The sequence below is a fragment of the Mus caroli genome, unplaced genomic scaffold (assembly GCF_978045245.1).
Source record: "Mus caroli unplaced genomic scaffold, Mus_caroli_1 scaffold_1, whole genome shotgun sequence".
Taxonomy (NCBI): Eukaryota; Metazoa; Chordata; class Mammalia; order Rodentia; family Muridae; genus Mus; species Mus caroli.
Genome location: NW_028227256.1, coordinates 102,682,007 through 102,707,528, shown reverse-complemented (window position 1 = coordinate 102,707,528; position 25,522 = coordinate 102,682,007). Strand labels below are relative to the sequence as shown.

Sequence of the window (25,522 nt, the reverse complement as noted above, 5' to 3'; positions counted from 1 at the left end):
TGGTCACTCCCCAAAATTCTACACTACATTAATCACGTGTTGCAGGCAGGACAAATTGTAGGTGGAATGATTTGAGGCTAGGTTGGTGTCCCAACCCCTCCACTGGAAGTCTTGCTGGGTAAGACAGGAGATGGCCAGTTTAGGCTCTATATCTCCCTTTACTAGGAGTCTTAGGGTCACGCTTGAGGGTTCCCGGGAGTTTCCTTTGCACTAGGTTTCTACCTCACCCCTGAAATGCCCCTCAATTCCAGCTGTCTCTCCCTCCATCTTCTATCACCTGATCCCTTCTGGTCCCATCACACTCATGCCCAGCCCACCTGATATATCTATTCTATTCCCCCTTCACAGGGAGATTTGTTCCCACCTCGAGCCCTCATTGCTACTTAGCCTCTCTGGATGTGTGGATTGTAGCGTGATTGTCCTTCACTTTACAGCTAATATCTACTTATAACTGAATACATACCATGTTTGCTGCTCTGGATTTTGATTCCCTCACTCAGGACAATGTTTTTCTAGTTCCACACATTTGCCTGCAAATTTCATGATGTTATTTTTTTTAACAGCTAATTAATACTCGGCTATGTAAATGAGCCACATTTTCTTGACCCATTCTTCAGTTGGGGGACATCTAGATTGTTTACACTTTCTGGTAAAGCTGCTATGAACATAGTTGAAGAAGTGTCCTTATGGTAGGATGGAGCAATACACACACACACACACACACACACACACACACACACATCCAGGAGTGCTATAGCTGGGTCTTGAGGTAAGTCAATTCCAAGTTTTCTGAGAAACTGCCATATTGATTTCCAAAGTAATTGTACAAGTTTGTACTCCCACCAGCAATGCGAGACTGTCCCCCTTGTTTCATATCCTCACCAGCATTAAGTTGTCACTTGTGGTTTTGATCTTAGCCATTTTTAAAGATATAAGATGGGATCTTAGATTTGTTTTGATTTACATTTCCCTGATGGCTAAGGATGTTGAACATTCCTTTAAGTCTTCCAGGCTATTTGAGATTCCTCTGTCGATACTTCTCTGTTTACATCTGCACCCTGTTTTTTTTTTTTTTTTTAAATTAGGTTGTTTAGTTTGTTGATGTCTACTTTCTTGAGTTCTTTATATATTTTGGAAATGAGCCCTCTGTCAGATGTGAAGTTGGTGAAAATAATTTTCTGTTGTGGATTTGAACTAACACTTGTATTATGTTAATTGGGTTCCCAAAATTGCAGGAGAATCTGCATCTAAGACTCTGAGAATCCCTGGCCCAGTTGGTTTTGATTGGTAAATAAAGTTGCTGGCAGCTAAATGTCTGGACATGGAGACAAAGGCAGGACTTTATTTAGGATTTGCAGGCAAGGGGCCCTGGAGAAAAAGGAGGATTTGGAACAGCCATGCCAGAAAAGGAGCAGGTTCAGGCCTGAGAGCTGCAGAAGAGAGAGCACACCAATCATGTAAGAGCCAGGGAAGGGCAACTCCAGCCCCCATATTGGGTCTAGGGGAGCAAGGATGGACTAGATTTTAGTAAGTAATAACTCAGAAGTATTGGAGGGGAGGTGTCAGTCACATGGAGGTTTAGGAGTTGCCCAGGCACTGAGCTGAGTAAATAATATTAAATGTGTGTGTGTGTGTGTGTGTGTGTGTGTGTGTGTGTGTGTGTGTGTGTGTATGTGTTTTATTCAGGAATCCAGAACAAAGGGGTGGGTAGTGAGTAGCTCTGCACTGCAGCAGCAGGGTGGATTTGAAAATCATCCATTGTTTACTGCAACATTTTGCCAGCCACTTCCACCGGGTAGCTGACTGCATCAGTCTTCCATTCTGTAGCCCCCCCCCCCTGCTTTGTCCTTCTCAGTTCCATGAGGTCCCATCATTGGTTGCTGTGCATAGTGCCTGTGTTAACGGTGTGGTGTTCTGTTCACAAAGTTGTCTCATGTGCTGAGTTCAGGACTACTCCCCACTCTCTCTTCTATCAGGTTCAATGTGTCCGGTTTTATGTTAAGGTCTTTGATCCACTTGGACTTGAGTTTTGTGCAGGGTGATAAATATGAGTCTACTTGAATTCTTGTATATGCTGACATCCAGTTAGACCAGCACCATTTGTTGAAGATGCTTTCATTTATTCATTTGAATTATCTTTATTAAAAATAAAGTGTCCATAGGTCTCTGGGTTTACTTCTGGGTCTTTGCTTTGATTCCATTGAGCATTCTGTCTGTTTTTATGCTAATGCCATGTGGTTTTTATTACTATTTCTCTGTATTACAGCTTGAGACCAGAGATGGTGATACTTCTGGAAGTTCTTTTATTGTACAGGTTTGTTTTAGCTATCTTGGAATTTGTTTGTTTTCCATATAAAATTCAATATTGGTGTTTCAAGGTCTGCAAAAAAATTGTGTTGGAATTTTGATAGGGATTGTGTTGAATTTGTATATTGCTTTTGGTAAGATGACCATTTTTCTGTTTTACCAACTAATCCATGAGGATGGAAGATTTTTTCCATTTTCTGATATCTTCTTCAATTTCTTTCTTCAAAGGCTTGAGACTTTGACACAAAGTTCTTTCACTTGCTTGGTTAGAGGTACTCCAAGATATTTTATAAAATTTGTGGCTATTATGAAAGGTGGTGTTTCCCTGATCTGTCATTTGTAGGGAGGGCTACTGGTTTGTTTGTTTTTGAGTTAATTTTGTATCTGACCACTTTACTGAAGAGGTTTATCAGTGGCAGGAGTTCCCTGGTAGAATTTTTGGAGTTGTTCATAAATATATCATCTGAAAATGATGATACTTTGACTTTATCCTTTCCAATTTGCACCTCCCTTGATCTCCTTTACTTGTCTTATTGCTCTAGCTAGAATTTCAAGTAGTATATTAAATAAATATGGTGAGAATAAGCAGCCTTGTCTTGTTCCAGATTTCAGTTGGACTGCTTTGGCTTTCTCTCCATTTCATTTGATGTTGGCTATAGGCTTGCTGTTAAGTTGCTTTTATTATATTTAAGTATGTCCCTTGTATCCCCGATCTCTCTGAGACTTGTATAAAGAAGAAGTGTCGGATTTTGTCAAAGGCTTTTTCAGCATCAAATGAGATGATTGTGTGGTTTCTTTCCATTTGTTTATATTGTGGATTAGACTGTCAGATTCTCATATGTTGAACCACCCTGCATCTCTGGGACGAAGCTTACTACTTGATCATGGTGGATGATCTTTCTGATATGTTCTTGGATTTAGTTTGTATTTTATTGAGTGTTTTTTCAACAATGTTCCTGAGGGAAATTGGTCTGAAATTCTCTTTTTTAGCAAAGATTCAACATGATCTTTGTCTGGTTTAGGTATCAGGGTAACTGTGGCCTCATAGGATGCATTTGTCAGTGTTCCTTCTGTTTCTATTTTGTGTAATAGCTTGAGGAGTATTGGTATTAGCTCTTCTTTGAAAGTCTGGCAGAATTCTTCACTAAAACTGTCTAGTGCTGGGCTTGTTTTGGTTTGGAGACTTTTAATGATGGCTTCTATATGCTTAGGTGGTATAGGTCTATATGTTTATCTGATCAGGATTTAACTTTGTTAAGTGGTATCTATAAAGAAAATTGTCCCTTTCTTTTTTATTTCAAATTTTGTGGAGTACAGATTTTTGAAGTATGGCTTAATGATTTTTTGGATTAGTGTCTGTTGTTATGCCCCCCCCCAATTTCATTTAGGATTTTTAATTTGGATATTGTCTCTCTGGCTTTCAGTTAGTTTGGATAAGGGGTTGAGTATCCTGATGATTTTTTTCGAAGAACAAACTCTTTGTTACATTGATTCTCTGTTTCTGTTTCATTGATTTCAGCTCAGAGGGTGATTATTTCTTGTTCTTCTTGGGCATGTTTGCTTCTTTTTGTTCTACAGCTTTCAGATGTGCTGTAAAGTTGGTAATATGAGAACTCATAATTGCTTTATGAATGCACTTAGTGCTATGAACTTTCCTCTTAGCATTGTTTTCATTGTGTCCAAGTTTAGGTATTTGGGTATTTATTTTATTGAATTCTACAGTCTTTAATTTCTTTCTTTCTACCTTGACCCAGTGGTCGTTCAATTGAGAGCTGTTCAGTTTCCATGCATTTGTAGGTTTTCTGTTGTTGAAATCTAGCTTTAAACTGTGGTAGATTTATAGGATATGGGGGTTACTTCCATCTTCTTGTATCTCTTGAGACTTGCTTTGTCATATGATCTTATACATTAAAGACCCTATAGACTCCACCAGGAAACTTCTACAGTTGATAAACATTTTCAGCAAACTAGCAATATTGAAAATTAAAACACAAAACTCAGCAGCCTTCCTGTATACTAATTATAAACAGGAGAACATGATCTTTCACAATAGCCTAAAAAAGTTAAATTTCTTAGGACAACTCTAGAAGACTTCTATAATAAAATCTTTAAGCCATTTAAAACATTGAAGAATTGAAGAAGAGACCAGAAGATAGAAAGATCTGCCATGCACATGGATTATAATGATTAATATTGTGAAAATAGCTATTCTACCAAAAGCAATCTATAGATTCAATACGATCCTCACCAAAAATTCCAACAGAATTCTTCACAGAAACTGAAAGGACAATCTTCAGTGTCATTTTAAAACACAAAAACCAGTATAGCTGAAAGAATCTTGAATAATAAAAGAACTTCTGGAGGCATCACCATCTCAGATTTCAAGAGCTATACAGATAAAAGCAGAATGTTATTGGCATAATGGACGCCTTGATCAATGGAATCAAACTGAAGACTCAGACATAAGTCCACACACCTATGTACACCTGATGTTTGAAAAAGAAGCCAGAATCACAAACTGAGAAAAAGATAGCATCTTCAACAAATAGTGCTGGCAACACCTGGTGGCTGAATGTAGAAGAATACAAATAAATCCATATCTATCATCTTGTACAAAACTCAACTCCAAATGGATCAAGGATCTCAACAAAAGACCAAATGCCCTGCATCTGATCAAAGAGGAAGTGGGGGATAGACTCAAGCTCACTGACACAAGAAAGGACTTTCTGACAAGGATGGTGATAACACAGAAACTAAGACCAACAACTAATTCCTGAGATTTCAAGAAGCTTTAAAGGCTTGTATACAGCAAAGGACACCACCATTTGGACAAAGCAGAGGGATACAGAATGGGAAAAGATCTTCATCAATGACACATCTAATAGAGTGTTAGTACCTAAAATATATAAAGGAGGAGGAGGAGGGGGAGAAAAGAAGGAGGAGGAGGAGAAAAGGAGGAGAAAAGAAGGAGGAGAGGGAGAAGGAAAAGGAGGAGGAGGAGAAGAAGGAGAAGAAGAAGGGGGAGGAGGAAGAGGAAGAGGAAGAGGAAGAGGAAGAGGAAGAGGAAGAGGAAGAGGAAGAGGAAGAAAACCACCACCAGCAGTAGCAGCAGCAGCAGCAGCAGCAACAGCAGCAGCAGCAGCAACAACAACAACAACAATAATCTGGATATCTAGAAAACAAATAATCCAGTTAAAAACCAGGGTACAGAACTAAACAGAGGTCTCAAATGATGAAATCCAAATGGCTGAGAAGCACTTAAAGAAATGTTCGACATCTTTAGCCATCAGGGGAATGCAAAATAAAACTAGTTTGAGATTTCATTTTACCCCAATCAGAATGGCCAAGATCAAGAAAACAAATGCCAGATTATGTTGTTGAGGATGTTGGAAAAGGGGAACATTTATTTATAGCTTCTGGGACTACAAATTTTTCATCCATTGTAGAAAGCAGAGTGATGGTACTATAGGGGGCTGGTAATAGATATATCTCAATCCAGTTATACCACTCTTGGGCATAGACATAAAGGACTCTACAGTACTCTACATCCTACTAAGAGACACCTGCTCATCCATGCTCATTGCTGCTCTATTCATCATAGCTAGAAATTGGAAACAGCCTAGGTGTTTATTAACAACAGATCAGATGAAGGGATTATGAAAATGTGGCATATTTACAAAATGGAATATTATTTAGCTGTTAAGATAAATGAAATTCAGCCAGGCGTGGTGGCACACGCCTTTAATCCCAGCACTCGGGAGGTAGATGCAAGAGGATTTCTGAGTTCAAGGCCAACCTGGTCTACAAAGTGAGTTCTAGGACAGCCAGGGCTATATAGAGAATCCCTGTTTCAAAAAACCAAAAATAAACAGATAGATAGATAGATAGATAGATAGATAGATAGATAGATAGATAGATAGATAGATGAAATTCACACAAAAAATCATTTTGAGTGCAGTAGCCCAGATGCTAAGAGACAAAGTCATGTTTTCTTTTACATGTAGATGCTAGCTTTTAAGCCTCTAATATGTGTGATGCATCCAATAATTGTAGATTATGTACCTACTAAGAGACCTACAGAGAAGGTGAGGATCTCCCAAGGGGAAATGGAATGTATTATTATGAAAGGGAACTAGGATAGGAAGATTAAATATGGAGAGGCATGGGAGAAGAGGATGGATCTGGGGAGGGACAGCTACGCTGAAGGCCATTTGAAAGCCTACTGTGCATGCTTTAAGCTTCCTAAATGTAAACTATACATATATTAAAGGAATCTAAATGGAGTCACCAAATAATAGGAAAGACAATGCTGCAACCAAACATTTCATGCCACTGCGTGAAACCTCCAGGGCCATCAGTGAGTTACAGCTTGTTGAGTCTTCTGCCAAAGGGGTCCATAGACAACCCTTAAACCTCACAGACCATTTTAAAGGCTATTGGTTGTTTTCTAAAACCTGATGGTAAAGCCCTATTGCTGAAGACAACATTTACATGTCTTACTGGACACAGAGAAGTTGAGATGTTACCTAACTAGAAGTGTCACCCCTACCAACTAGCATTGATGCTATTGAAAGATACTACGCAGGCTACTGGAGAAGAAAGCCAGGCATCAACATCTATCAGCTACTAGCCCTGTGATCTACAACAGTGACATGCCTGCAAGATAATACTGGTGCAACAGTGGTACAAATTTTATGGAAGTAACCAATCACTTTTATAGGCTGATTTCATATGATAGAACCCATATCTGATACTGCTCAAGTGGCTAAGATCTGAGACTAGATAGATCAGCCTCCTAGAAGAAAACCTTTTATTATTATTTGATGTTTTTATATTATAATTTACATTATATATTCTATATATAACATGTTTATAATGTATCATAATATTTATATAAGTATAAATTTTTATATTTACATATAAACATTTATATTTATATAACATATTTTATATTGTATTATATTATTTGTACTTTATATTATATATTTTATATTAAATATTATACTATTTACTATTATTAGCTATGAAAGGACACCTGATGACATATTGCTATACCCACAGATCCCTGAACCCACACTGGAGGTTTTTGCAGTAGCTGGGAATCAGCATAGAGACCCACAATGGACTGGATTGAGTTTTCTTATGACTTTAATGTCTTTTGCATTCTGCCTCCTTGCTCTTGGGAGACCAAGAGCTTGGGATACACTGACAGCTTTGTGTGGGGTTTGCGGTGCTGGTGGTGTGTGTAGATAAGAGAACACCACTGAGTGTCATTCTATCTCCATGTTTGAGGCCAGGTCCTTCCTTTGAAGTCTGAACTCACCAGAAAGGCCAGGTTAGATGACCAATGATCTCAGGGATTGGCCTGCCTCTGCCCTGCCAGCCCTAAGATTACAAGAGCCCACTCCTGGCTTTATTCAACATGGGTTCTGGGTATGGAACTCATACATGCCAGATAAGCTCTTTATTCAGAATCCCAACATACACTGAATGGTTTTATTGGACTCTAATCTCCTCCCACAGTGGTTGGTCCTCCAGTATCTGAGCTGATTGTCAATTTATTATTTTCCCCAAACTTGGAGAGACACCAGAGATGAAAACAACACACAGTGTTTCTGCCCACACAAGTTGGCATTCATTCTTCTTGAAGGTCTTTAGCTATGATGAAAAGACCAATTAGGGCCCATTTTAACTATTGGCTCTCAGTAGAAGATGATGTAAAATTAAGAATGTATATGTCATCAGCAGGGGCACATCAGCATTGGTCAGATGTCATAGCTTTATCAACTGTGGAAAAAATGAGTCCCTCTGTCCAGTTTCAGTAGACAGGTGTCTGTAGTGGCTGGTCTGACTCAGGAAGACAGTATGATATTTGAGATGGCTTCTGAGTCTAGGAGGGGATAGTCATCAAGAGGGACACCTGAGAGAAAGTGCTGAGGACTTGAGTAGAGTGTGGCTGCACTTCATCCCAGGTTCTCCTCACACCTGCCTGCCTGCCTTCTCCACTGACACAGACAGGAAGCAAGGCTGAGAAGCAAGGCAGCTGCAGGAGGTGCACCTTCAGTAAGGCCGGATCACAACAAAGACAAAGGGGTCATGTTACCAGTTCTTTGGCCAGAATGAACTTACAAGTTACAAGGCTGGTAATTTTACCTTCATTTGTGTTATTGGTAATTTTGTTAAAGGGTTTTTTTTTCATATTTTTAATTTGGAAAGCATTTCTGTATATTAAGTTTACTAAGTGGACTTGAAAGTATGCTGTTGGCCAAGAACAAGCCCAGATAATTGTTAGGTAAGGAGGCAGAGAGAGGTAATTGGGTCCAGAAAAGCTAAAAGAAGCCATGATGAAGGGCGCCAGACACAGAGGTTGTGCAGGTGAGCCTGATACCCAAAGGATGTAGACAGGCAGTTTTGTGGCATGGCTGCCATACATTTGTTGCCAAGGGTTCCAGTGATTTCTGGGCTCACCTTCACTTATGCCAGCTAGACTCTTTCTGGGCCTGCTCCTGTTCACTCCCACCATCCATTTTCAAGGCTCCCCTCCCTGGCCCCCCTCTTTTCTGGAAGGGCTCTAGTAGTGGGAGGTAGCCTGCTCATCAGCTCTGCCCTAGGGCCCAGGAAGTCCACAGACAACACCTTCCCAGCAGCCGCCTTTGGCACCTGAAGCAAGCATTCTCTCCTCCTCCCTAGGCCCGTGCTAGTCTCCAGCTCTCTGCATCTCTTTTCTCTGGCCACTCAGGGCTCAAACATTAAAGGCATCCTATATAAAGCAGTGCTTTCTCCCCAGTCACAAAACAAGTTATAACTCATATAACTTATAACTCATATAACATAGAACTCATTTTCAGTGCTCCCCACAGCTCCTCACAGTCAATGGAAAATGGGGTGGGGAGTCAAATGCCATCAGACTACCAAAGAACAAACATTTCCACACCATAGTCTCCACTAGAGACAGACCTCTACTCAGGTCCATCCCTTTTGCCTAGCACATCACAAAGAGCTGGTTTAGAACTGGGGAGCTAGCTCAGTTGGCAAAGCACTTGCGTACACATAAGAACCCTAGTTATATCTATAGGACACATGTGAAAAGGGGAGCACGGCCTGGAGAGGGGGTCCCTGGGGCTTGCTGGCTCACTAGTGCCAGGCCAGTGAGAGGTCCGGCCTCAAGAAACAAAGTGAGGGTTAGGGAGAGAGAAATCCGGCCTACATAGGGCCACAAGCCTCTTCCAGTCAGAAAAGCACCTGGGCAGCTGGGGCGCAGGGTCGGCTGACACTCGCCAGCTACCCACAACACCCGCCACAGGATCTTAAGACTTCTGGTGAGTGGAGCACAGCTTCTGCTCCAATCCAATTGCGCGCAGGACCTGAGACTGCATTAGTTAGGGAAGCAGAAACCGGCCTGAGTAGGGCCACAGGCCTCATCCGGCCAGATCAGCGCCAGGGTAGCTGGAGCGCAGGGTTGCCTGACACCCGCCAGCTACCCACGACCCCCGCCGCAGGATTTTGGGACTGCTGGTGAGTGGTACACAGCTTCTGCTCCAGTCCAATCACGCGGGACCTGAGACTGCTCTGGTTGGGGAGAGAGAAATCCGGCCTACATAGGGCCACAAGCCTCTTCCGGTCAGAAAAGCACCGGGGCATCTGGGGTGCAGGGTCGGCTGACACTCGCCAGCTACCCACAACACCCACCACAGGATCTTAAGACTTCTGGTGAGTGGAACACAGCTTCTGCTCCAATCCAATTGCACGCGGGACCAGAGACTGCATTAGTTAGGGAAGCAGAAAACCGGCCTGAGTAGGACCACAGGCCTCTTCCAGCTGGACCAGCAACGGGGTACCGTCAGCTACCCACGACCCCCGCCACAGGATTTTGAGACTGCTGGTGAGTGGAACACAGCTTCTGCTCCAATCTTTAAACAGTGACAACGATAACAACTAACCCCAGAGATTACCAGATGGCGAAAGGTAAACGTAATAATCTTACTAACAGAAACCAAGACCACTCACCATCATCAGAACCCAGCACCCCCACTTCGCCCAGTCCAGGGCACCCCAACACACTGGAAAAGCTAGACACGGATCTAAAAGCATATCTCATGATGATGGTAGAGGACATCAAGAAGGACTTTAATAACTCACTTAAAGAATTACAGGAGAACATAGCTAAAGAGTTACAAGTCCTTAAAGAAAAACAGGATAACACAATCAAACAGGTAGAAGTCCTTAAAGAAAAACAGAATAACACAATCAAACAGGTAGAAGTCCTTAAAGAAAAACAGGAAAACACATCCAAACAGATGATGGAAATGAACAAAACCATACTAGACCTAAAAAGGGAAGTAGACACAATAAAGAAAACCCAAAATGAGGCAACACTGGAGATAGAAACCCTAGGAAAGAAATCTGGAACCATAGATACGAGCATCAGCAACAGAATACAAGAGATGGAAGAGAGAATCTCAGGTGCAGAAGATTCCATAGAGAACATCGGCACAACAATCAAGGAAAATGTAAAATGCAAAGAGATCCTAACTCAAAACATCCAAGAAATACAGGACACAATGAGAAGACCAAACCTACGGATAATAGGAGTGGATGAGAATGAAGATTTTCAACTCAAAGGACCAGCAAACATCTTCAACAAAATTATAGAAGAAAACTTCCCAAATCTAAAGAAAGAGATGCCCATGAACATACAAGAAGCCTACAGAACTCCAAATAGACTGGACCAGAAAAGAAATACCTCCCGACACATAATAATCAGAACAACAAATGCTCTAAATAAAGATAGAATACTAAAAGCAGTAAGAGAAAAAGGCCAAGTAACATATAAAGGCAAGCCTATCAGAATTACACCGGATTTTTCACCAGAGACTATGAAAGCCAGAAGATCCTGGACGGATGTTATACAGACACTAAAAGAACACAAATTCCAGCCCAGGCTACTATACCCAGCCAAACTCTCAATTAACATAGATGGAGAAACCAAAGTATTCCACGACAAAACCAAATTCACACATTATCTCTCCACGAATCCAGCCCTTCAAAGGATAATAACAGAAAAAAACCAATACAAGGACAGGAACCACGCCCTAGAAACAACAAGAAGGTAATCCCTCAACAAACCTAAAAGAAGACAGCCACAAGAACAAAATGCCAACTTTAACAACAAAAATAACAGGAAACAACAATTACTTTTCCTTAATATCTCTTAATATCAATGGACTCAACTCCCCGATAAAAAGACATAGACTAACAAACTGGCTACACAAACAAGACCCAACATTTTGCTGCTTACAGGAAACTCATCTCAGAGAAAAGGATAGACACTACCTCAGAATGAAAGGCTGGAAAACAATTTTCCAAGCAAATGGCATGAAGAAACAAGCTGGAGTAGCCATTCTAATATCTGATAAGATTGACTTCCAACCCAAAGTCATTAAAAAAGACAGGGAGGGACACTTCATACTCATCAAAGGTAAAATCCTCCAAGAGGAACTATCAATCCTGAATATCTATGCTCCAAATACAAAGGCAGCCACATTCATTAAAGAAACTTTAGTAAAGCTCAAAGCACACATTGCACCTCATACAATAATAGTGGGAGACTTCAACACACCACTTTCACCAATGGACAGATCATGGAAACAGAAACTAAACAGGGACACAGTGAAACTAACAGAAGTTATGAATCAAATGGATCTGGCAGATATCTACAGAACATTCTATCCTAAAACAAAAGGATATACCTTCTTCTCAGCACCTCATGGTACCTTCTCCAAAATTGACCACATAATTGGTCACAAAACAGGCCTCAACAGATACAAAAATATTGAAATTGTCCCATGCATCCTATGAGATCACCATGGACTAAGGCTGATCTTCAATAACAAAATAAATAATAGAAAGCCATCCTTCACGTGGAAACTGAACAACACTCTTCTCAATGATACCTTGGTCAAGGAAGGAATAAAGAAAGAAATTAAGGACTTTTTAGAGTTCAATGAAAATGAAGCCACAACATACCCAAACTTATGGGACGCAATGAAAGCATTTCTAAGAGGAAAACTCATAGCTCTGAGTGCCTCCAAAAGGAAACTAGAGAGAGGAGAGCACACATTAGCAGCTTGACAACACACCTAAAAGCACTAGAACAAAAGGAAGCAAATTCACCCAAGAGGAGTAGACGGCAGGAAATAATCAAACTCAGGGGTGAAATCAACCAAGTGGAAACAAGAAAAACTATTCAAAGAATCAACCAATCAAGGAGCTGGTTCTTTGAGAAAATCAACAAGATAGATAAACCCTTAGCCAGAATCACTAGAGGGCACAGGGAAAGCATCCTAATTAACAAAATCAGAAATGAAAAAGGAGACATAACAACAGATCCTGAAGACATCCAAAACACCATCAGATCCTTCTACCAAAGGCTATACTCAACAAAACTGGAGAACATGGATGAAATGGAGAAGTTCCTAGACAGATACCAGGTACCAAAGTTGAATCAAGATCAGGTTAATGATCTAAACAGCCCTATATCCCCCAAAGAAATAGAAGCAGTCATTAATAGTCTCCCAACTAAAAAAAGCCCAGGACCAGATGGGTTTAGTGCAGAGTTCTATCAGACCTTCAAAGAAGATCTAATCCCAGTTCTTCACAAACTATTCCACAAAATAGAAACAGAAGGTACTCTACCCAACTCATTCTATGAAGCCACAATTATTCTGATACCTAAACCACAAAAAGACCCAACAAAGATAGAAAACTTCAGACCAATATCCCTTATGAATATTGATGCAAAAATCCTCAATAAAGTTCTTGCTAACCGAATCCAAGAACACATCAAAACAATCATCCATCCTGACCAAGTAGGTTTCATCCCAGGGATGCAGGGATGGTTCAATATACGGAAATCCATCAACGTAATCCAGTATATAAACAAACTCAAAGACAAAAACCACATGGTCATCTCCTTAGATGCGGAAAAAGCATTTGACAAGATCCAACACCCATTCATGATAAAAGTCTTGGAAAGATCAGGAATTCAAGGCCCATACCTAAACATGATAAAAGCAATCTACAGCAAACCAGTAGCCAACATCAAAGTAAATGGTGAGAAGCTTGAAGCAATCCCTCTAAAATCAGGGACTAGACAAGGCTGTCCACTTTCTCCATACCTATTCAACATTGTACTTGAAGTCCTAGCCAGAGCAATTCAACAACAAAAGGAGATCAAAGGGATACAAATTGGAAAAGATGAAGTCAAAATATCACTTTTTGCAGATGATATGATAGTATATATAAGTGACCCTAAAAATTCCACCAGAGAACTCCTAAGCCTGATAAACAGCTTCGGTGAAGTAGCTGGATATAAAATTAACTCAAACAAATCAATGGCCTTTCTCTACACAAAGAATAAACAGGCTGAGAAAGAAATTAGGGAAACAACACCCTTCTCAATAGTCACAAATAATATAAAATATCTTGGCGTGACTCTAACTAAGGAAGTGAAAGATCTGTATAATAAAAACTTCAAGTCTCTGAAGAAAGAAATTATAGAAGATCTCAGAAGATGGAAAGATCTCCCATGCTCATGGATTGGCAGGATCAACATTGTAAAAATGGCTATCTTGCCAAAAGCAATCTACAGATTCAATGCAATCCCCATCAAAATTCCAACTCAATTCTTCAACGAATTAGAAAGTGCAATCTGCAAATTCATCTGGAATAACAAAAAACCTAGGATAGCAAAAACTCTTCTCAAGGATAAAAGAACCTCTGGTGGAATCACCATGCCGGACCTAAAGCTCTACTACAGAGCAATTGTGATAAAAACTGCATGGTACTGGTATAGTGACAGACAAATAGACCAATGGAATAGAATTGAAGACCCAGAAATGAACCCACACACCTATGGTCACTTGATCTTCGACAAGGGAGCTAAAAACATCCAGTGGAAGAAAGACAGCATTTTCAACAAATGGTGCTGGCACAACTGGTTGTTAACATGTAGAAGAATGCGAATCGATACATTCCTATCTCCTTGTACTAAGGTCAAGTCTAAGTGGATCAAGGAACTTCACATAAAACCAGAGACACTGAAACTTATAGAGGAGAAAGTGGGGAAAAGCCTTGAAGATATGGGCACAGGGGAAAAATTTCTGAATAGAACAGTAATGGCTTGTGCTGTAAGATCGAGAATTGACAAGTGGGACCTCATGAAACTACAAAGCTTCTGCAAGGCTAAAGACACCATCAATAAGACAAAAAAACCACCAACAGATTGGGAAAGGATCTTCACCTATCCTAAATCAGATAAGGGACTAATATCCAATATATATAAAGAACTCAAGAAGGTGGACTCCAGAAAGTCAAATAACCCCATTAAAAAATGGGGCTCAGAACTGAACAAAGAATTCTCACCTGAGGAATACCGAATGGCAGAGAAACACCTGAAAAAATGTTCAACATCCTTAATCATCAGGGAAATGCAAATCAAAACAACCCTGAGATTCCACCTCACACCAGTCAGAATGGCTAAGATCAAAAATTCAGGTGACAGCAGATGCTGGCGAGGATGTGGAGAAAGAGGAACACTCCTCCATTGTTGGTGGGATTGCAAGCTTGTACAACCACTCTGGAAATCAGTCTGGCGGTTCCTCAGAAAATTGGACATAGTACTACCGGAGGATCCAACAATACCTCTCCTGGGCATATATCCAGAAGATGTCCCAACCGGTAAAAAGGACACATGCTCCACTATGTTCATAGCAGCCCTATTTATAATAGCCAGAAGCTGGAAAGAACCCAGATGTCCCTCAACAGAGGAATGGATACAGAAATTATGGTACATTTACACAATGGAGTACTACTCAGCTATTAAAAAGAATGAATTTATGAAATTCCTAGCCAAATGGATGGACCTGGAGGGCATCATCTTGAGTGAAGTAACACAATCACAAAAGAACTCACACAATATGTATTCACTGATAAGTGGATATTAGCCCAAAACTTAGGATACCCAAGATATGAGATACAATTTGCTAAACGCATGAAACTCAAGAAGAATGAAGACCCAAGTGTGGACACTGTGCACCTTCTTAGAATTGGGAACAAAACACCCAGGGAAGGAGTTACAGAGACAAAGTTCGTAGCTGTGATGAAAGGATGGACCATTTAGAGACTGCCGTATCCAGGGATCCATCCCATAATCAGCTTCTAAACGCTGACACCATTGCATACACTAGCAAGATTTTGCTGAAAGGACCCAAATATAGCTGTCTCTTGTGAGACAATGCCGGGGCCTAGCAAACACAGGAGTGGATGTTCACAGTCAGCTATTGGATGTATCACAGGGCTCCCAATGGAGAAGCTAGAGAAAGTACCCAAGGAGCTAAAGGGATCTGCAACCCTATTGTTGGAACAACATGATGTACTAACCAGAACCCCGGAGCTCTTGTCTCTAGCTGCATATGTATCGAAAGATGGCCTAGTCGGCCATCAATGGAAAGAGAGGCCCATTGGACTTGCAAACTTTATATGCCCCAATATAGGGGAATGCCAGGGCCAAAAGAATGGGAATGGGTGGGTAGGGAAGTGGGGGGCGCTATGGGGGACTTTTGGGATAGCATTGGAAATGTAATTGAGGAAAATATGTAATAAAAATATTAAAAATCAAAAAAAAAAAAGAAAGAAACAAAGTGAGCAGCATCCTGACGAAGGGCATCCAAGGATCACCTGTGGGTACCACACTCATGTTGTATTCACCTGTATATGCAACCCCACACACTTATACATACATGTCACATACAAAGATGGTTAGCTAGACTCAAGGGGAATATGAGCTGCAGGTCATTAATCCATTGCTCAGCCTGCAGTGCCTCTCCAATTGTTTCGCTTTTAGAACAGCCACAGTTGCTTCAGTTTTTTGATTTTATTGTTGTTGGGTTGTTTTCTGTGCCAGTGGAGGGGGGCAGGTGTACTGTGGATCCAGTTCCCAAATCTTTTTCATTTACTTTGGGATTTTGATGCCTAAATACAAATTCAGCATCTCACCGTTGTAGGAATCAATTCATAGTCCTGGGTATCAACGGGATCCGGTCACCAGAAGCTCCTCTCTTACCAGGGATTGAAAATGCGCATTTCTCAAATTACCCCCCCCCCATACTCTTCTCTTCGACATGACACTTTTTCTCACCATTCCCCGGTGGTAGAAAGCAAACGTGGCTCCAGTCTCCCCCAATGTCACACCTCATGCCACTTGGAAACGTTTTTTTCTTACCAGAAGCAGGGACGGGTCCGACATCCTGTGACTCTGGCCTGGCCTGGTGACTTCTTGTGGTCCATGAATGTTGCAGAATTCATCTGCAAGTCAGAACCTGACCCTGAGCCAAGAATCACGGAGGATTTATTCTGCTCTCCCAAGGACTCTGAACCACAGGGGGATCTACCCAGCTTGGATGCTGAAAGGATGGGGCATGGGATGAGCAGCTGGAAGAGCTCACTTAGAACAGTCCGAAGAGCTGGTTAGTGGACAAGCCTCCTTGCTGCCAGTGAGCGAGCCAGCTCGGCTGAACACAGGCATAGCAGTCACCTTAGTACAGCCAACCCACAGAATCTGAGCTAAGTAGGTGGTTATTTTAAGCCCCACTGAATTTGGAGTGTTTTGTTACACAGCAGAATTCCTTTCCCTGACACCTGAAGATTCCACATGTCACATTCAAACTAGTCTACACTCATAGGTCAAAAGAATTTCTCTATTTTACTAGCTGGGTCACATGTGGGCAGAAAACACCACATGTCACTTCTGTTTCAACTTTGCTGCTTAATGGCCAGACTTTAATTTTTTTTCCTTTTAAAAGCTTACTACTTTATTTTCCATTGTATATACACCTGTTTGTGTGTATATGAGTGCAGGTGCCTTCAGAAGCCAAAGGCATTGGCTTTCTGAGGGGCTGGAGTTACAGGTGGCTGTAAACTGATGGAGGTGCTAGGAACTGAACTCTGGTCCTCTGTGAGCAGTGTGTGTTCTAAACTGCTGAGCCATCATGCCAGCCCTTGTCAAATACTATTTTAAATAATTGCCTTACCTTATGATAGCAATAGAAGATACATTGTCAATAAGATACAATAAAACTAATATTTGACATCATAGCACACTATAAGGATCAGAGATAATTTGGGTCATAATTTTGTTTTGTTTTAAGATAGGATCTCTCTATATAGCCCTGGCTGTCCTGTAATTTGAGATGTAGACCAGATTGGCCTTGAATTAATAGAGATTTGCCTGCTTCTGCCTCCCTAGTGTTGGGATTAAAGGATTGTGCCATCATGCCTGATTGGATTACAATTTTTGTAATAACCTTTAACCGGACATAAAAATCATATTTTATGGAAAAATAAAGTTTTAATAATCTCTTTACCATGACATTGGAGTAACTTTTATTGTCTTTTCTTTATATTGTTTATATTTGTCATAAACATTTTGACTACACACATGCACATATATATCTTTGTTATGTATTTTCTAAGGTTTCATTGGCTTTGAACCAATATAACCTCAGTAGGGATCAGTGTAAGGAACCTTATTACCTTTTTTTCTTTCTCTCCCTGAAAGTAGATTCTTAATGCTCTTAGCACTTTTGATTTTAGGAATTACGGTACTTTAACACCCACCAAAGCATCTTCTGATATCTCTGGGTAGGGAAACGGTGTTGACCTGTCATTATTGACTTTGTATGGAGAAAAGGGAAGTGCAGCAAAAAGAAGTAGCTACAGAGAGATGATGATAGTCCTGGATGTGGGGTTTGAGCTCCGCATCCTACTTTATGGAGTTTATTTAATACATTCCATACCACAAAGGTATAATGGCTTTGCTGAATTTAGTAACATCTCTCTTTGGAAAAGTACTAATTTCTATCATTGCATCATTCTGGCCCTGGGCTTATTTCCTGAAGTTCTTTATGTTAGCATAGGAGCCCTTACATTACAGAGCTCTTCACCAATTTTGTGTTAAAAATCAGAATCAACTGCTACGACCACAGGAGAACTTCAGTCAGGAGGAAACCAGTGAGAGATGGGCTTCTGCTCAGCTGGGTACTTGCGGCTGCACAGGGATCATTCTTAGCATGTTTAGAACCTGCCAGATTACTGTTAAGGTCTAGATAAAATATTAAGGCCTAGATGGAATACTTGTTAACTGGGTAGCCTGCCATTTTATGCTGTTACTAATGTTATAAAGAGACTTTCTCATATGCTGTTACTGCTGTTACTAGGAAACTTTCTCATGCCCAAACTGATTGCATATTGTTATGTTCTATCCCTTTGGAAAAAAAAAAACATGATAGAAGTCAGTAGAACTGTTTTGTATAGTGACCCACTATAAGCTTAGATCCGAACCAACTACCCGGAAGCACTTCCTGCACTTCCTGTAATATAAGCTTTTATGGTATTTGCTTTTATAAGCTGCCCATGGGATGAACTCCAACATAAGACAGACACCAATATAAGAAACTATTTGGAATAAGACTTGCACTTTGTGTAGGGTTGGGTAAAGTTTTAAGTTGCCAAGACCTCACCGAGAATTGTCATCCTACTTGGCAGAAAGAGACATGTATATGGGTAGCTGACGTCCTGGTAGACAAGTTAAGGCAAGCATGTTAGGCAAGGCAAGTCCCCTGCCACAGCTGAATACCCCAACCAATGGGAGCAGGATAAGTGTACAACACAGACATGTTTGTAAGAAAATCCCCTATCTCTAAATCCTGATTGGTGAAATAACTTGGCACAGATGTTTGTGGACTTTAGGCTCGAAAAACCTGTAGGATCTTAACTCAATGTCACGGTTCAGCTTCTGAGCCTGAATTGTGGCCCTGATTGATTAGACCTGTGGTGTATGCTAAATAAGCCATCCCTGTCTGAGGTGGGTGTTTGAATGGTTTGTGAGGTGACTCCTGGACCCCAACAATTACAAAACTGCTTGTAGTTCACGTAAGTGGTTAGCTTTATCTCCATTATCCAAGAACCAGTGCTCGTGATAAACCATGCCAGTGGCCTCTTTCAGTTTTAAACTGCTTTCTTGTATAAGGGCCCACCAAAAGAAAATCACCCATAGGACAATTTATTTCCTTACATTTACCTCATGAGATTTGATTTGTAATTGTGTGTGTGTGTGTGTGTGGCCATGGAATCCCATGGAGCTGGAGTTACATGTAGTTGTGGACTGCACAATGGGGTACTGGGTATTGAACCCAACTCTTCTTCTTAACTGTGAGGCTTCTCTTTAGATCTCCTGGTTTGTCATTTAAATGTGGGAGCAACACACAGACACACACACCCACACACACAGACACACACACACACAGACACACACAGACACACACATACACACACACATATCCACACAGACACACACATACACACACACACACAGACACACACACAGACACAGACACACACATCCACACACACAGACACACACATCCACACACAGACACACACACCCAGACACACACATCCACACACACACAGACACACACATCCACACACACAGACACACACATCCACACACACACAGACACCCCACACACAGAAGAATGTTTTTTACTTCCATAGGCTAACTTACTTATGCACAAACACTTTGGAAGGAAAGAGGGCCTACTGCCTAAGTGTATTTCTGACATTCTAATGGAGGAAGAGAAAAAGCAAATTGACATGTCAACTTTATTCATTCTTTCTTGAATTTCCCGGGCACCTTCGTTTTGTCCTTTGGCCTGACGTCCTATTTACTCCCTCCATCTTTTCTAGACAGCCAATAGTTTAAAAAATAAGGATGCCAAAACCACAAAAGGTATGATTTTTTTTTTGAGATTTAGTGGCCAAGTACCTGCCACTGTGGGGGAAAAAAAAGACCAAAAAACAAAAAAATGAAACAAAACCAAAAACAGGCAGGGGACAAGGCCACCTGAACTTAGCTCTCAAGGATCTACACAAACTCAAAGCCTTAGTGGTGGTGACCGTGTATCCCTTTCACTCTTTGGAAAAAAACTGAGACACAGGCTGTTTTCAGAAAATAAAATCCCTCTACTCATTTCTTGCACTTGACTCCCTAGCTCTACACATCCGGCCTTTTTCTGAAAGTGATTAGGGGACACTGGCAAAAGCCAGATGGGAGGAGTGCAAAATAATGTAAAGGGGACAGCACCTTCAGAATCATTGTCAGGAATATATATATATATATATATATATATATATATATATATAGAGAGAGAGAGAGAGAGAGAGAGAGAATCAGAAAACACTACAAAAGCAAGTGAATAATAAATATGGGGGTGGGGTGATACAGATCTCAATAATGCAGCACACCAACGTTGCAAAAAAAGGCCAAACTGAATGATGCCAGGTGGTAGGAGGCAGAGGAAGGGGCACTGGAGGAAGTGAGAGGTGGGCTCCATCACCATGCCAGCAGCCTGCACCAGTGAGGAGGTACACAGTGGCTAGCTACACCATGTTTTTGGAAAGGCACTGGTGCCCTGCACCCAGGGCAAACAGAGAAGGTGAGGTCATTCTGCACATTGTCCGGACCCCTGGGTATGGAGTGAGGTCTGCGCCCCGCCCTGCTCCTGCACTGGCCGCGATGCCCCGTCCTTCTGCCGGGGTGCCCCCTGCTCCTGCAGCCCAGCCCCGGTGGCACAGACGTCGGGGAAGCGCGGCGTGGTGCCCGCAAAGGAGTCTTTGTGTGCCAGCGTCTCCTCCTGCACCGGGCGGCCCACGGGCTCCGACTCGGGCTCTGCGGGACCCGGGCCCTCCTGCGAGGTTTGGCTGACATACACCACGATGATGTCACCCTTGAAGTTCATCACCTGCCCGCTAGAGATGAACGTGGAGTTACTGTTTCCAGTCACGTTCCCTGCAGGGGAGAGAGCACAGAGAAACTGCATTAGGGATTACAATCAGAGCTACAGCAGGTGTTCCCCTTGGAAAGCTTGGGCCATCCATAGTAGTGGAGCACTGAAGCAGCAGAGGAGGGAGGGAGAGGAGGTGAAGAAATGGGAAAGGATGCTTCGGGCCATTCTCCTGTTTCATCTTTTCATACCTCATGGGGACAGGGCGCAACTCCAGGACATTGGCAGGAGAACCCACCCGGATTCTTGACTCTAGACAACATTCAGTTGGAGAGAAGCAGGAGGGAAGAGAAAGAAGAAAGCTTTAGGGCATGGGGATGTGGTAGGGGAAAAGAGAGGAGATGGAAGAAAGGAAGGGGGAGGGGAGGACGCCAATCGGTGGAGTCCAGCCAGCAACCAATCCACTGTGAACACTGAGCAGACTTCAGCTCACTGGGCTGAGCAGGGGCATCTGAGGCCGAGCCTTCCTGTCACCATAATGTCTCAGCCCTGCAGGGTGATCACGGAGCTAAGTGCACTCAGAGTTCAACAGACATTAATACATTTGAATTTACTCCTCTAGAACGGAGACAAAGAGGAGAAGAAATGAAAAACCTCATTCTTTCCCTTTGAACCCTAGTTCTATCATTCTTTGGTGGCTAAGTGGAAGTAGCCAGTCTTTGATTAATAAAACTTCTGGCAAGCAGGATGTTTACAGACGGTAGGGAACACTTTCTCTCCTTTCTTTTATTTTTCCATTTAAAGACCCATGTGCCACAAATTTCTCAAGCGGAAAATAACTGCGCCAATTCCCAACACTCAGCGACAAAACAGACCAAAGACATCAAAGTGGCCACTCCCTGGTCTCTCCCGCTCACCGTTCATGCCTGTCTTCTGTTATGACCCAGCTCAACAGTAATTTTCACAAATACGATGACGCTGGCACTAACCACTCTGAGTGAAGTTTCCTCCAAATTGGAAGGGCTTTAAAGACAGTGACTAATGTGCTATAGGCATTCACGAAAGTCTTTGAGGGAACCTTTCTGCCTGATAGCCTGGTAACCCCTGAGAAGCCAGTGTGGAGGCACCGTGAGAGGCAAACGGCAGATAAAGATTTTAAATGTGAGCAACAAATCCAAAGACACAAAGGTCCGTGGTTCCTGCTGTTCTCCCACAGACTACTGTATGGAGCACCAGGAAAGTCCTCCCCCAATAAAATAACATCAGAGAGCTTAGCTCCTGCTTCTACCTCCCACCCCCCACCTACCCCCGCCACTCCACTTCCCCCAGCATCTGCAGGTGCTCCTCCCCTGCACTGTGCACGCACTCAAAGCCTCTCTGTCTCACACCTGCGGTTACCTTTCAGCGGGATAAACAAGAAACCAAAGTAATACATACATGTCATACATGTTATATTCTAACTAAACACATGCTCTATGTATTTAATAAAATCAGTAACGGTGAGTGGCTTAGAATACGGTTTTTCTCTGTTCAGTCATTCTTCTCTTTTATTATGACGTCATCTACTTCTTTTGTTCTTCACTGTATTCAAGCATAGAGAGCTTCCCTCGCTGGAGCAGGACAGATTCCTCAGGACTCTGGATTTCATCTCATCTCTTCTTTCTCCTCATCCTACTTAGGTCTATCTGGTGGTGTCGTGATACACGGGATCTATTGAGCATTTACATTTTTATCTTCCTACAAATCATCATGATGAGCCCACTGGTCAGAGCTGCAGTTAATCTGGGTCCAGTAAAAGCCCTGAGCTTTTTTGTGTGTGTGTCATCTTGCACATAAAGATTTTGTGTAAGATCTTGAGCGTTTCATTCCAAGCCATTTTCCCTTTACACATTTTGATATCTTGATAGTACTATACTAAAACTCCTAATGTGCATTCTTGTTTCCTGTGGGTTTTTTTTTTCAGTGTGGAACTCAATTCTTTGAGCTTACAGGGCATACACAATCCAACCCTTTGATTCATAGAATATTGAATACTATCCTTGGAAGGCGTGACTCACTGTGGCATGTGTGTACCTACCAGACACCACATACATAACACACACACACATGCACACACACAAATAAAATAAAAATGTAAAAGGATGACATATGACAAAAACAATCTATGATCAAGCTTACCAGGCTAGCATTTGTGGGAAAGAGTCAGTTTGTACCGATTAAACTTTAAAAACAACAACAACAACAAAAAAAAAAAAACAGACTTGGCAGTATGTGAGAGGCAGAACAGCCCTTGTGGACAGGTCACTTTCACAGCTGCCAGGCCACGGGCACAGAGACTTTACTGTCACCATCACCTTGAGGTTCCTATTAACTTTCACGCCAGGCACATTGCATTTTTATTCTTTGGTAGGCTCTGCAACTTCTGTCAGTGGCCCTGAGGAGCTGCAGGTAAGACTGCAACTCTGGTTTTGTCCCCACAGATTTGGTGTTGCTGCCTTAGAAGACAATGTCAGCCATATTTCAATATTACTGCAGTGTTTGCAAATATAATTGTCTCTTATCAATGAACTAGATTCTCAATAAGACAGAGAACTGTAGACATTGTCCATTGATAACTTCCCTCTCTCTTATTCTATATCTTTCCCTAGGCTAGCCCTAAAATCCTTACACTGCTGGAAATGACCTTGAACATCTGATCTTCCTGCCTTTACCTCCTGTGTGCTAGGGTTACAGGCTTGCTGTGGCCATGGGCATGTACCACCATGCCTGGTTTATGCAGTACTGGGCATTCAACCTGGGACTCTGTGTATGCCAGGCAATCACTCCTCCATTCTAGCTTGTCTCCAGCCCCAAAGCTCTTTAAAAAGCACAGACCCCAGGCTATGTTTCCCCTACCATTTGTTGTAAAGCTCTTAACAACTTTCTAATGATGGAGGTCTGAGAATGGGGCCACACAATGTCCAATTACAATATATCAATTACATCTTCAGTGTTTCTGGTATAATTCTTGCTCTAATTCTTTAAAACAGTGTGAGAATGGAAGGTTGTTCCCAAAGGTCTGAGTGCAGACACCAGAGTCTGTTCACCAGGTCTTGCACAGCTCTCTCATACTTCAAATTCAATGGCAAGATATTTTTAGCAACTCATTCTTTGGCTAGTACCAAGTCTTTCAATGGTTTTTATAGCAATAATCCTCTTGCCTATCATATTCTTTCTTGTAAGCTAATATAACTGTTATGTCCTAAAGTACAATGAGCTCTGGTGAGACACACAGCCCTAGGAACATACATGGATTCTAGAAAACATGGCCATTCACAGCAGGTGGTATGTGTGTGTGGTGTGTGTGTGTGTGTGTGTGTGTGTGTGTGTGTGTGTGTGTGTGTGTATGAGCACCTATGTACATGTTTTGCATTGTGATTGTGTGATTGTGTGCAGGTATATATTCATGGCCGTGCATGTGTGTGTGTGCACTCAGAGGCCAGAGGTTGATGCTAGGTGTTTGCTACCCTTAGTTTCCACATTATGTTTGAACAGAGCTGTCTCACTGAGTGTGGAGCTCATCGGTTTGACTAGGCTGGCTGAACAATGGGTACCAGGGTCCTCTTCTTTTTTCTGTGCTGGCCATTGCTGGGGTTGCAGATGTGTGCTTCTGCACCAGATTTTACATGTATGCTGAGGCTCTCAGGCTACTATAACATGCACCGTAGCCATTGAGTGACCTCCTCATCCCCTAAAGCTGTTTTTTTTTTTTTTTCCCGAAAACCTGGAAGACGTATGAATCCTCCAGGAATTCAAGCAAAGTAAGGCCCGTCCTTCCTGCTTCCTGGTACTGATCTCAGAGGCGGCAATGTCATGGTGCTTTAAGGCGCAAGCTTCACCATCAGATATTTGAGTTATTGTTGTTAGCTTATTAGCTTCGTGGTCCTGGGTGAGGAACTTAGTCTTTAAGATTTTTCTAATTAAGATAATATACAAAGTACTTAGTGCATGGGAATGAAACTTTACCTGTGTATACACTGTATGTATATACACTGTATGTGTATACACTGTATGTGTGTATGAATACGTAGATACACATAAGGAGGGCAGAGGTCAAGTGTCTTCACACTCTGCCTTATTTTATGAGACACTGGCTGCTGGCTGGCTGGCTGGTTGGCCTGTCTCCATGTCCCAGCACTAGGGGTACAGGCACACACTGCCACACGTGGCTTTTTAAGTGGATTCTGGGGCAAAGTCAGGGCTTCATGTTTGTTCGTCAAGCACTTAATCCATGGAGCTGTTTCCTTGGCCCCTAGTGATGCATGTATGCCCCTAATGGGACTCTAAGCTTGAGGCAATGGAGCCAATCTCCCGGCTCTCTGAAGGTGACAGAA

At 41.9% G+C, this 25,522-nt stretch overlaps 1 protein-coding gene across 2 annotated transcripts in view; it reads right to left on the bottom strand.

The window, feature by feature from the left end:
• Positions 1–20,536: 20,536 nt before the first annotated feature.
• Positions 20,537–25,522, bottom strand: part of Tnfrsf11a (TNF receptor superfamily member 11a) — a 57,538-nt gene continuing 52,552 nt past the window's right edge. For both annotated transcript variants that reach the window (XM_029484257.2, XM_021174134.3), the window contains exon 10: positions 20,537–21,214. In XM_029484257.2, coding sequence (XP_029340117.1) covers positions 20,868–21,214 — 347 coding nt within the window. In that variant the 3' untranslated portion in view covers positions 20,537–20,867. The remainder of the gene's footprint in view (positions 21,215–25,522) is intronic.